Genomic DNA, 13,112 nt, shown 5'->3' on the forward strand with positions numbered 1-13,112 from the left:
TCAACACACACACTTATAAAATCACACCTATACTAATACTATATGTGACCCGTGTCGGAATGCGCAAACAATTAATCAAACAATTGTGGAATCATAGGGGGGAAAAAATTGTGTGTGTGTGTGTACATGCATATAATAATTATTTTTTCCCCTAAAGATATGGGTTTTGACCACATTTGGTGGTATTAACAGGGATTTTAAGGTATGGTTGCTAGGTGATTTTGTTTTGGAACATTCAGAAAACTTTAACTCGATTTTTCTCAAAATTGACATTGCTGACTCTTCGACTTCATCTCAATCGACTTCAAACAGGTCGAGCTCAGTCATATTTTTTTTTTTTTTGTTGGTTTCCAACAAATCATATAGAGAACTTGAGAATAACGATCTCATTTTTGAAAATTTGCTTATAGTGACTCATTTTGCCAGTATGGGTCATATAGTTATGCATTTCTTATAGGGATAATTCACCTAAAAAGGAAAATTCAGTCATTATTTTTGCAACTTTGTCATCTCAAACCAGTTTGCTGATCATTAACAAACATTTAACAAAATCTTTTCTGGCAGAATTTAAAGTCAGTGTTTACTGCTAATCAATGATGATCCATTTTAATGAATCAACAACATTTAATTGCCTTTGTACTGCTGTTCAAAAATGCTGAACTTTTAGATAGATCTTGTCAGTGAAATAGATTTCAATTCACAAACAAAAGTGAACAGATATGTTCATAAGTTGGAATTCAACCAAAGTCCCTTTCAAGGAAAGTCTGTTCACTCAGCGGCCATATTTACAATGCCTCTGGGCAGCTATTCTGGGCATTCAAGACCAAGCCCTTTCTATTTGAATGGGGAAATCAAGGAATCTCAGAAACTGTTTGGTGAACTCACAATTAAATAACACATTTCAAATCAGCAACAAAAAATACATTTTGTATCTTGTGCTCAAATAGCATTAAAAAGCACCATCTTTGTATATCTAAAGTCTTTGATTCAACTCACTGACTCAATGATTCAATCAGAATATTTTTGTAATATTTTGAGATTAATAGCTGTTGTCACTAGTTGTATGGAAAATGCCCCCATTAGATGTTCTTCAGAAAGTCACATGGGTTTTGGAATTGATGGCGAGTAAAAAATGACAGAATTATTCCTGTAATTTCCCAGTTTTAATTCTGAGAGCTGTATTATGTAGGGTGTTATGCTATGGGAGCTCCCATTATAGCATCTCAGTATGGTACCATAATGAATTGCCTCAACATTTCCCTGGAATTTTCAACTGGCACACATCCTTTTAATGCCCTCCGCGTGTGAATGTTGGTACAAGAGCTGAGAGGTGATGTGATATACCCCTTAACACCCTGCTCTTTCTAGACAGGAAACCTGGGTCACAGACTGCGTCCACAAAGTCCTCCAGCCAGGCAAACATCTCCATGTCTGTGCCAATGAGCATGACACACATCATGTCTAACACATACAGACACACATTAAGCCAAAGACATCCAGATGTGGCCAATGCAGCAGGTCTTTGGCGTGCTAGCCCAGTCTTTGCATTCAGACTGTACCCAAGACAGTATGTTGAAAGAAACACATGTGGCCGCAGCAGACGTGCTGACTCAAAATGTTAAATTTTGGGGGTTTTCAAAAGCCAGCTGTGCAACACATAATGGTCAAACCATTCACGCTACGATAACACCCTTGACTCTAACACATGACGCCACAATCCCAGAATGGTTTTGATTTACACTTCAAGATATCTAGTGCCTAATATCTTTCGCACACTAACTGTCTTCTGTAATCTAGTGAGCAACGTGGACATGCTGAAAAACAGTGTACAGTAAACCAACCTAAGGTGCTTAGTTAGACTGTTTTGATGGTTTTAGAGGGGTTTAGACACTTTTTATCTGGCTAACTAGCTAGTCTGGACTGGGAGACCAACTTAAACCACCTTAGGCTGATTTATACGGTTTACAGGAGTTCAGGAGTTCACTTCCCCTACTTCCAATACAACATCCTAACAGAAATGACATTGCTGTAAGCAAAGCATAAAAATACACAAGACTGTCCATTATTATTATTTATAATCTTTTTTTTTCTTTTCAATAAAACTAGACTATTCTACACACTTGGTAAGTGGGTAACATCATAGATCATGTGACTATGTTGTGTTTTAGACGGCCATGCATCTCCAGATGCCCCAGACCAGAGGAAGAACTAGTCGTGCAGCTGAACCTGAAACAGTGTTTGATGAGACAGGACTACAGGTGGGACACGGATCTGGATGCCCGCCGTGAGCCCGCTGGCTCCCCTGCTGTCTGAAGATGCATTAATCTGCATGCTCTTTGTTCCTCTGTGTTTTTCTCGTTCCGTCTCATCTGTGTCTGATGTCTGGAGTTATTTTTGTTGTTGTTGTTAACTCTTTGTCTTGTCTTTCTAACATGTTTTTTTTTATTATTTTTTTTTTAAGCTTTGTTTTGTGACTCACGTCTTGTTTTTTTGTGCATTTTAAATGACTTTTTTAGTTTTAGTATGTCTTAATACTGTTGGTTAATCTTTGTTTAATATCTGTTCTTCTGTAGTGTCTTAGCTTTTTGAATGTTTCTCTCTTTGTAGTTCTACCCGGAAATCTAACTTCTGAAGTTAATTTTTAAGATATTTCGCAACTCAGGTTTTTTTTTTTCTCATACTATTGCAATTTCTTTATGAATAACTAACTTGCAATACATAACCTTCTTCACCTCAATGTTCCTGCCCTCAAAGGAGTGTATGCTAAATGCACAACACACACACACACACACACACACACACACACACACACACACACACACACACACACACACACACACACACACACACACACACACACACACACTTACTTACTTACTTACTTACTTACTTACTTACTTACTTACTTACTTACTTACTTACTTACTTACTTACTTACTTACTTACTTACTTACTTACTTACTTACTTACTTACTTACTTACTTACTTTCAGCCAGCTGATCCAGAGCAAACACAAAGAAGCAGGGGAAATAATAGACCTACACAGCTAAACATTACTCAGATACTTCAGCTGTCCTACAGTTTACAGTTCACATCACAGGAAGAAGCGCTTGACCCTCTTGTGACCCTGTACATATAATACATATACAAAATAATAATAACAACAACAAAATAGCGAGGGTGAAGGGAAGAAGACATTGGAGAAACAAGTACAACAAAAATTGGCATGAACTGATGGCAAGCTCATGTATGCAATTTTTTTAGAAATGGTTATTCAGGAAATTCTCACAAATGTTTTGTTGCAAAATATTTTATAGCTCACAAATTTGCATTCAATGCCCCATATCACCTCTGTCAAACAAAAGAATATGGTGCGTCTATAGCGAATTTTACATACCATCATTTCTAATTTAAGTCATATCAACCCCTGAATGCTTCCCGCAGGAGCTGCCAGCGCTGGGTTGTTTCTACATTGTTGATTTAAATAACGGGTGAAAGAGAATCTGTTAATGCTGGACAGCGCTGAATATTTTGACAGCCTTTCCGCTCTCCTATAAATGAATGTTGATGGATAAGATTAGAAATGTCTTCCACTCCTCCATCTCCTTCTGTGACTGTAGAAGAAAATCTCGGGTTGGAAAGCTAAGGATCTGGCTCATGGCGAGTCTTTGGGGCATGTCAGCACACGCTCGTGGCAATTCCTAAATCGCACATCCAAATACCTGTCAGTCAGTGTTTCTATATCATGCCCGAGGGATGCTGGGATGGGCCGGTGTCAGTAAGCCATTCCGCCATGCTCACGGTGCAGGATTGGACAGGTGTTTGAGGCTACAGAGAAGTTTGGATAGAGAAACTTTATAGCCGCACATTATATTCAGAGATCCGATCTTGAGATTAGTTCATTTTGCATCATTGCTTTTTACTAGTCTTTTTTCGTCACATGCCTAACCCTGTTGTTTTGACTCCATGCCATGTCAAATTTGAGGACATATGCAAAGACTACAGTGTTTTTTGTTTTTTTTTTCTTTTTTTTTCTTTCTTCAGAATTATTGACTGTAAGACAGAAAGATCTAATCTTTGCTTTCGATTTTCCTTTCAGGAATACGTGTTCCATTTGGAGCCCGGCAAAGAGGATTCTGGGAAGGGAAAGTGTCCATATGATCCAAAACTGAACAGCGTCTCCGCTTTGATTAGTAAGTCCCTTCAAAATGGTGGAAAATATATTTCCATTTCAGTGAGTTGGTTGTTAAACATGCAGTGTTCTGCTCCAAAAAACGGCATCTTGTATTCTTGTGAACACTCATTTTAATGACCAATCAGAGCAAAACGACTTATTGCTCTAACTGCTGCCCTAAAAAGCGACTGGCTCCTAAGCATTGATCTCTTTTCCTGCATTTCATGAAGCGGCACCGCTTTTTCCCATAAAATGTTTTTTTTAACTGAATGAAAATTCAATTGAATTGAATGGAGAAACAATGGCATTATTGGTTATGTGTTTTATTGGAATTGTCCAAACCCTGATTTCTGAGTAACTCTTAATGGAGAACTCCGATGGCAGTGAAACTGTTTATATTGAAACATGCGAATCAATGAAGTGCACAGAGTGTTTTAACAAGCCCTCTAACGATGCTTCTCACTGCGACTCTTCATGCACTACCAAACTCAACGCTTTCTAGATCATTGGTAATGGGTCATTTCAGAATAGTGCTTGAGGGGAAAAAAGGTTTTCACATTTAGAGAGGTTAACAATGTTCCATATTCACAGAGAAACCGTGTAATTTTGAGGGAAAGACGGCTATGTTTTATTCTGGTCCTTGTAGTTCTATTAGGTATGAAACATAGAAATAGAGCTGCACTATTAAGTGAAATGAAGCCGAAATCTCAATATGGCTTAGTGTGATTATCAAATTGCAAATGCCGTGATTTAATTCAATAAATGTATGCTGAATGTTTTCAGTGTCTGATTGTCATATTGAAAGTCAAACAATTTTTGACCAAATTGTGCAGCCCATCAAATAAACACCATAAACCTGAAACCTATTTGTATAAAGGATGTTAAAGAATGTTTTCCTTAAGCAATTTTAGTTTGTTAGGGTGTGGAAATCTATAGTATTTTCTGACAAAACCCCAATTTAGCAGGACTTACACAGCAGGTAATTCAGCAAAACCCTTGACTAGGAAAACAACTGGCTAACCCATCTAATCAGCACAGCTTAGCAAAGCCCACAACTAGCAAAACCACTTAGCTAAGCCAGTAAAACAATTTATCACAGGCTTACATGAGATACGACCTTAAAAACCACAAACAAACGTGACAAGGAAGCTTTTTCAAACAATTTGGCATGCCAGTCCTTGAAAGAACGCTTTAGTGCTTGCCTGTCTAGTTGTTTTTAACCACCACCTCATATATTAGTGTTGTTTGGTTGGATTTACAAGACGTTCTGACAGGTTGGCACCTAGACTTCCCCTAAGAATCAACAGTTGTGATCTGCTATTGGAAAAAACGCCGGCGGGCGGAGCAAATAGACTGTCAACAAACTCAATCTACATCCAGCCCGTTTCCTCAACAAACTGAACTCGTATATCCCACTGTACACAGAAGCAAGTGTGGGCAAAAACGGGCAGGCTCTGTGTTCTGGATTCCTCAGAGAAGGAATTAATCATGAGAGCCACGACAGCGCTCCGCCTGGCCGTGGTTCTGCCGCCCCTCCTTCACAGACATGGCTTCTGCCAACTACACGCTGAGACACCTGCTCAAGTGGCCTGCAACTGGGTTCTGCGCGCACACACACATGCGCGCACACACACACACTTGACCTCCACACTACTTAACAAGGAACAAATTCCTCCAGAGGCAATAATAACCCCTCACATGCACATGCATAATGACCAGCGCATGTGAGACCCAGTGGGCATCAATCTTGTGCAGTGTATAATGTAAGTTGGCATTTGCCATCAAGTCAAGCTTTATATCATTGTACGGTGTTAGTGTCATATTATTAAAAAGTACAGAATTATTATTGTTTTGAATGTATTTTAATACAAAAGCATATATAATTATGAAAAAAAGATCCCTCTTATGGCTGATTTTCCCTGTAAGTTCACTCTAAGTTGAACAGTTTATCAGTTTAATGCTCTTTAATCTGCCCTGATGGATCTCTTGGCAGTGATGTTGAAAGAACGGTGTCAGATTTTGGGTGTGGCTGACATTTCACCATTATAGACCGTATAAAAGCTCATAAATCAAATGCATCATTCTTTCACGTTTGCAGATTCATACATTTGGACTTTCTCTTTTTATCTCTCTGTTTCTGTATCTCTTAGATGGAGAACTGTATGCAGGGGTGTATATTGATTTCATGGGAACAGACTCTGCTATTTTCCGAACTTTGGGGAAAAATGCAGTCATGCGTACCGACCAATACAACTCAAGATGGCTGAATGGTAAATAAGTGGATATGAGTAGTTCTTTATCTGTCTACCATCCGTCTGTCTATTTATCTGTTTGTCTGTCTGTTATTGAATTATTGTTTATACTGTAACCTAAAATTCTAGAATCCATGCATAAGAGAAAGTGTTTGTTGGTTGGTTTTCGGTTTGATGCTGTTTTTCTACATTTTTTTTTAATTACCTTTTGCTTTTTTGCAAGGTCACTTAAAGGATTAGTTCAGTTCAGTTCAGAATTAAATTTCCTGATAATTCACTCACCCCCATGTCATCCAAGATGTATGTCTTTCTTTCTTCAGTCGAAAAGAAATTAAGGTTTTTGAGGAAAACATTCCAGGATTTTTCTTCATATAGTGGACTTCAATGGCTGCCAATGGGTTGAAGGTCCAAATTGCAGTTTCAATGCAGCTTCAAAGGGCTCTACACGATCCCAGCTGAGGAATAAGGGTCTTGTTTAGCGTTATTTTGGTAAAAAAAAAAAAAAAAAAAAAAAAATATATATATATATATATATATATATATATATATATATATATAATTTTTATTTTTTTTTTTTTTTTTAACCACAAATGCTCATCTTGCGCTGCTCTGTGATATGCTACGCATTACGTAATCATGTTGGAAAGGTCACATGTGACGTAGGGGGAAGTACCGCGGACTTGCATTTGTGGTTAAAAAGTATATACATTTTTATTTTATTTTTTAGAATATGACCGTTTCACTAGATAAGACCCTTATTCCTCGTCTGGGATCATGTAGAGCCCTTTGAAGCTGCACTGAAACTGCAATTTGGATCTTCAACCCATTGTATAGTGAAGTCCACTATATGGAGAAAAATCCTGGAATGTTTTCCTCAAAAACGTTAATTTATTTTCGCCTGAAGAAAGGCAGACATAAACATCTTGGATGACATAAGTAAGTAAATTATCAGAATTTTTATTCTAAAGTGAACTAATCCTTTAAAATAGTCCTCTCAGTTAGTATGAAAAGGCTGATATATGTTTAGTTGTGCAAAATGTAAAATGACATTGCATGTTACATTTTCTCTCCCTCTCTCTTTTTCTTAGACCCCTCATTTGTCCATGTGCACCTTATCCCTGACAGCAATGAGAAAAACGATGACAAACTCTACTTTTTCTTCCGTGAGAAGTCTTCCGAGATGGGCCAGAGCCCCAAATCGCAGTCACGCATCGGCCGAATTTGCCTGGTGAGCTGAAATCTCTGACCTAAAATATGACTTGATGAATATGACCTAAAGTTTGAGACATTCCGTACCATTCAGCATTTCTGGAAGAGATTCCAGCTACAGCCGAGAGCATGCGAGCTGTGGTTTGTGGATACTTGACTGTGGCATCTCTGTTTGCTTGCCGCTGACGTGCCGAAATCCACACATATTTGACCTCCCTGCTTACAATACGTCTCTCTATCCATGCGACCCCTGAACCTGTGACCTTTTGACCTGTCAGGTCAGCCGTTCCGAGTATGACGGAGTTTCTTTACCAGAGCATGCTATGGAAAAGATCGCTAATTCACTAGCACCACAGCGATTTGTCCCGAGCGTGGAGCTTAACCACAAGTTCTTAATGAAAATAGTGCCAGACCACAACGGCAAATTGAGCAGGGCAATGAAAACAACCATGGAGCAGCAGGCTTGAGCCACAGGGGTAAACCCAGGGGTTTGTGGTGCATCGTCTTGGGCTTTTTGTAAGCTTGTGGGTGTGTTCTTGTTTAGCTGTACTTGGGAGGGATAAATTATGAAAAGTTGCTCACAAACATACACTAAACTGTACAAAACCCACATAAACGGGCCACATAATTTATAAAGTTTAAGCTTAAAAAAAAATCTCTAAAGGGTTTGGATAACTTTTTTTCCTTTTGTGAAGCCTAAAAGATGTTTTGCAGAATGTCCAGCCTGCTATTCCATACAATATAAGTTCCAAAATGACTGTAAAAAATCTTGACACTAGAAACACTAGCTTCAAAAGACTTGCATATAACACATTAACAATGTTCTTTCTGTGTTCAATCTCTCACCAAGGCTGCATTTATTTGTAATAACAGTAATATTGTGTTATTACAATTTAAAATAACTCTTTTCATCATGAAATATTTTTTTATTTTCCATGTTGAAAACAGTGGTGCTGATGTACTGACCCCAAAATTTTGAATGTTAGTCTATATACAATAGTTTTTTTGGATTTGTGCGTTTGTATTTTAATATGCATCTGTTCATAGAGCTGTTTCATATGTGAAACCACATGGTGGTATATGACATTACATGTGTGTTTGTGTGGGTGAGTTTTTGTGTTTATCCGCTTTCTGTTTTGTGTTTACGGGTGTGTTTATATGAGTGCGTGGTCTCTGTCGTGCGGCCCCCCAGGTCTTTGTTTATGAGTCGAGGTCATGCGGTGACCTAGCATGCAAACACACCCCTGCACTCAGGGCTTTATGGATCACACTCCGGAGAACCAGCCATTCTGCATTTCACATCTGAACCCATCTGGTCACCATCCACTCTCTCACAAAGATCTTTAGCTTTTATTAATAATGATGCGATCAAAGGTGAAACATGCAGAAAGAGCCTGAGGTGTGATCATTCATATCATGTATACGGTTTGTCTCATTTTGCCACATCTTTTTAAGAGATAGTTCATCCAAAAATTTCATTTCTTTCATTATTTACTCACGTCAATCCAAACCTATATGACTTTCTTTCTTTTGGGGAACACAAAAGTTCAATTTGAATGAGGACTGGGAGTTTCAAGCTACAAAATTACAGTAAAGATCCATCAAAGTTGCCCATATTCTTTGTGCATTACATTCCAAATCTACCCTATAAGAGAGTGTGTGAGGAACAGATTAAAATTTCCCACTGGAAATCTAGCTGCCTTAGTTTTGCTGTGATGTCCAGATCATTAATGAATTGTTCTGAGCCAGATCTTTTCAGTGAATCACTGATCCAGTTCACAAAACCAGTGTGAATGATTCGTTCACAAATGGGACTGATTCATGAAACATTCTTGAAAGAATATTTATTATTTACAGAAACATTTCTAAAGACAAAACTTAAGAATTTGATTTTGAATTCCTAAAAAGAATGTTCTTAAAATCATTGTAAATCGAATAACCTCCAACTTGTCTATAAACTCGCAATTGCATGTTATAAAGTCAGATTTGTGAGAGATAAACTCTTTTTCCCCTCACAACGATTTTTTTTCTCGTAATTTAATACTTTATTCTCATAATTTAATGACTTTATTCTCAACATTTTATTTAGACTTTTTTCTCGAAATTTAACAACTTTAATCTCGAGATGGTTTTATTTTTTTATTATTGCTTGGCCCTAATCCTCTTCCATAGTTTATATTTTGCAATTCTGAGAGAAAAAAAGTCAGAATTGTGAGATGAAAAAGTCACAATTACCTTTTATTTCATGGTGGAAACAAGCTTCCATAGCTGGCAGCTCAATTGAAATTTTGAAATATTTTAGCCACAGTGGTTAACACCTAGTTAACAGATGACTTTAATGATGCTTTTATAGTGTTTCTGTGTCCTTTTTTTGAAGCTTGAAAGCACCAATCATCATTTACTGTATTACAACTGTATGGAAAATTGTGCTGTATTCCATGGAAGAAAGTAAGTGAAACCGGTTTGGTTCGATACAATAAATAAAAAATTAGAGCATTTTTATTTTTTTGCGAGAACTATCCCTTTATATGTATATACCTCCCAAGCGAGTAGGTTGTGATTTGAAGTCCGATGATAAATCAGGATTCCTCAACCACCTCTTCCTAAAATTTGGCCGGCCATCAGACCAGATGGGTGTGTTTTGTGAATCAGACGAGACACTATTTGCAATCTTGTCTTCTCACAGCTAACTTTTCCTGGCTGTTTGTTCCTCTCTCTCCCTCTGCGGAGGGGCTTGCCATGAATTAAATGCAGCTATTGCTTCTCTTTGATTTCGATTCAAACCGCGTGTGTGTGTGTGTGTGTGTGTGTGTTTACAGAACGATGACGGCGGTCACTGCTGCTTGGTCAACAAGTGGAGCACCTTCCTGAAAGCCCGTCTCATCTGCTCAGTCCCAGGAGCTGATGGGATTGAAACTCATTTCGATGAGCTCAGTAAGTCTCCATTTCCGTCTCATCTCCAACAGATAAAGTCGTCAGTGGAAAGGCCCCATCTCGGCTCTTAAAGTAGTTTGTGTTGGCCGCAGGCCAGTCAGGGATCACTTTAGCAGTGTGTGAATGAGAAAGATCCTCTCCTGGTTAGTCAGGTTTCAGTGGCCCTGTCCAATGTCGCCCACACCCTACTACAAAACCACATGCAAACCCTCCGTCCACCCACAACATCCTGGATCCCCTAATGTGGGCCTCCAGGTCTGCGTTTACGCCGCGCCAGGTGACGTACCTCACCCTCCCTGCCATATGGCACCAGATTCCACCTTAGTCCATATGCCGAGATGGATAATGGCTTATTCGGAGCTGTGTTACAGAAATCCACTCTTTCTCCAAACAAAAGGCTCTTTTGAGAAGGCTGAAGGTGTGGGAGATGTGCCATGAGCTGCAGAGAGACTCGAAGAGAGTTCGGATGACGGGCATGCCCTGTGGACGGATCAGGTGGACCGACAGAAATGCCGGGTCTAATAAGGGTCTCTCTTTCTCATACTTAGTCATTTCCAGACTAATTGGCCCCAGTGATGTTGGGAAACGGTGGGTTATGATCATGCTGGAATTTATTGCTGTTGCTCATATTAAAAGAGCAGATCTGGGCTCCCGAACACAGCCGCTCAACACTTATAAACACGTTTGGCTCATTATTAGTGGGGAGGATGTTTACACTGGCTCATGGAGAGGTGAGGATTTAGATGTGTGTGTTGAAGGAGGGATGTCCAGGCATTTTTAATAAGGCAGTAAAGCTGTAGTTCACTGTGAGTTGTGGCGGACTACTAATGAACAGGATTAAGGCTTTTATTAGAGTAGGGAGAGCACTGTGTGCTTAAGTACTGTGCCATGTTTATAATCACATTTATATATAATATGGAAAGCAGAAGATGGCTGATATATTCACTACAGTCCAAAAGTTTCTGTTCGTTTCATGTCTTTAAATGAAAATTCCTGCCTTTTCTGTCATTGAGAATCATTGTGTAGATTCTATACAGCTGCTCATGTGACTCTGGCTTTACATTTAGGAGTTTGAACAGTTGGAAGACGTTAAGGATTTGGCAAATTCATCCCAGATGTCCAATTGTTTGTTAAAAAAATGCTGTAAAGATGTCATTTTAAAAGTATGTGTGTCTTCTTTGTTGAGGATCCTTAGACATATGCCATTAACTGCATCTCTCCTGTTGTGAAAGAGGAAGGGGGAGCAAATTTGCATCGAGTCGCCAAATGCATTTGCACGAGCAAGAGAGATATTTAAAGGTGTTATTAGTTAAAGCATAAGAAAAATAAGGGACTGGGACATGTTGCAGGCTTAATTTAAACCTGCATTTATGACATAAGCACCTCAAAGTGTGTGGAACATGTGCATTAAGCACTATACCACAACTTAACAGCTCTGAATGAGTCTTATAAGCCTGTACGTTTTATCCATATACACAAGATGCTACACCTGCACTATACAATCAGCTACACTGTATAAAGGTTGGCAGGATGTGTGTGAGAGGATAGCAAAGCATATGGTTCCTATTGCCTCAATCACTCACATATTCCCCTACACACACAAACACAACACACATATGCTCTCATAAGTGTTTATGCAAGCCGACTCAGCAAGTTTCATCATAGTGATGACATGATTTTTTTCTTTGAACGTGAACTGTCTTTCACCTTATTTACAGTCCAGTTTACTAGAACAAAATTACTCAAATGAAAATGGAAAACAAATTCAAAATATTAATACATTCTGCTGTATATATATATATATATATATATGTATATAATATAGGTTACACTCAAATAACACATTCAGTCTCAAACTGTTACAACGTCTAAGAATGGAAATATATTTATAATGGATATAACGCAATCTAGACGGATTTAAAGAGATGCTGGAAACACATCTAAGGAGTGAACTGCAGTGAGAAACTCTGAGTCACAGGAAGTTTGTCCCAAGATTCAGTAAATGCGTTTGATTTATGCACTGCAAATATTAGCAAAGTGTTCTTCCAGCTTTTTCACTGTATTGCTGTTCTATGTTTGTGTCTTTAGGGGATGTGTACATACAGCCCACACAGGACACTAAAAATCCAGTCATCTATGGGGTCTTTTCTGTGTCGGGGTGAGTTTGAATGTGTCAGACATTCATTTTTTTTTTCATCTGGGAACTGTATTAAACACTGGAAGGGGTTGTTTAGCATGGGCAGTTGTCTGCTGCATTTGCATTTTATTCCATGCTCACTTCTAAACATCACTTTATATAATCACTTTATATAATAAGAACTTAATAACAAAAACATTGTCATATTTTCCCCCCAGCTCTGTATTCAAAGGCTCAGCGGTCTGCGTCTACTCCATGGCGGACATTCGGATGGTGTTCAATGGACCTTTTGCCCACAAAGAAGGTCCCAATTATCAGTGGGTGGCCTACACTGGAAAAATCCCCTACCCTCGTCCAGGAACAGTGAGTTTCACACTCTTATGAATCAGAATACCAATAATAAGAT

At 38.6% G+C, this 13,112-nt stretch overlaps 1 protein-coding gene across 3 annotated transcripts in view; it reads left to right on the forward strand.

The window, feature by feature from the left end:
- sema3fb (sema domain, immunoglobulin domain (Ig), short basic domain, secreted, (semaphorin) 3Fb) overlaps positions 1 to 13,112 on the forward strand; it is a 68,587-nt gene that overhangs the window by 43,583 nt on the left and 11,892 nt on the right. For 2 of the 3 annotated variants that reach the window (XM_067387908.1, XM_067387910.1), the window contains 7 exons: positions 2,169 to 2,258; positions 4,100 to 4,193; positions 6,325 to 6,444; positions 7,515 to 7,654; positions 10,455 to 10,569; positions 12,658 to 12,727; positions 12,925 to 13,069. In XM_067387908.1, the coding sequence (XP_067244009.1) occupies positions 2,169 to 2,258; positions 4,100 to 4,193; positions 6,325 to 6,444; positions 7,515 to 7,654; positions 10,455 to 10,569; positions 12,658 to 12,727; positions 12,925 to 13,069 (774 nt within the window). The remainder of the gene's footprint in view (positions 1 to 2,168; positions 2,259 to 4,099; positions 4,194 to 6,324; positions 6,445 to 7,514; positions 7,655 to 10,454; positions 10,570 to 12,657; positions 12,728 to 12,924; positions 13,070 to 13,112) is intronic. The other variant, XM_067387909.1, reaches the window with a different exon arrangement.

The sequence above is a fragment of the Chanodichthys erythropterus genome, chromosome 6, assembly GCF_024489055.1.
Source record: "Chanodichthys erythropterus isolate Z2021 chromosome 6, ASM2448905v1, whole genome shotgun sequence".
In the NCBI taxonomy this organism is placed as follows: domain Eukaryota; kingdom Metazoa; phylum Chordata; class Actinopteri; order Cypriniformes; family Xenocyprididae; genus Chanodichthys; species Chanodichthys erythropterus.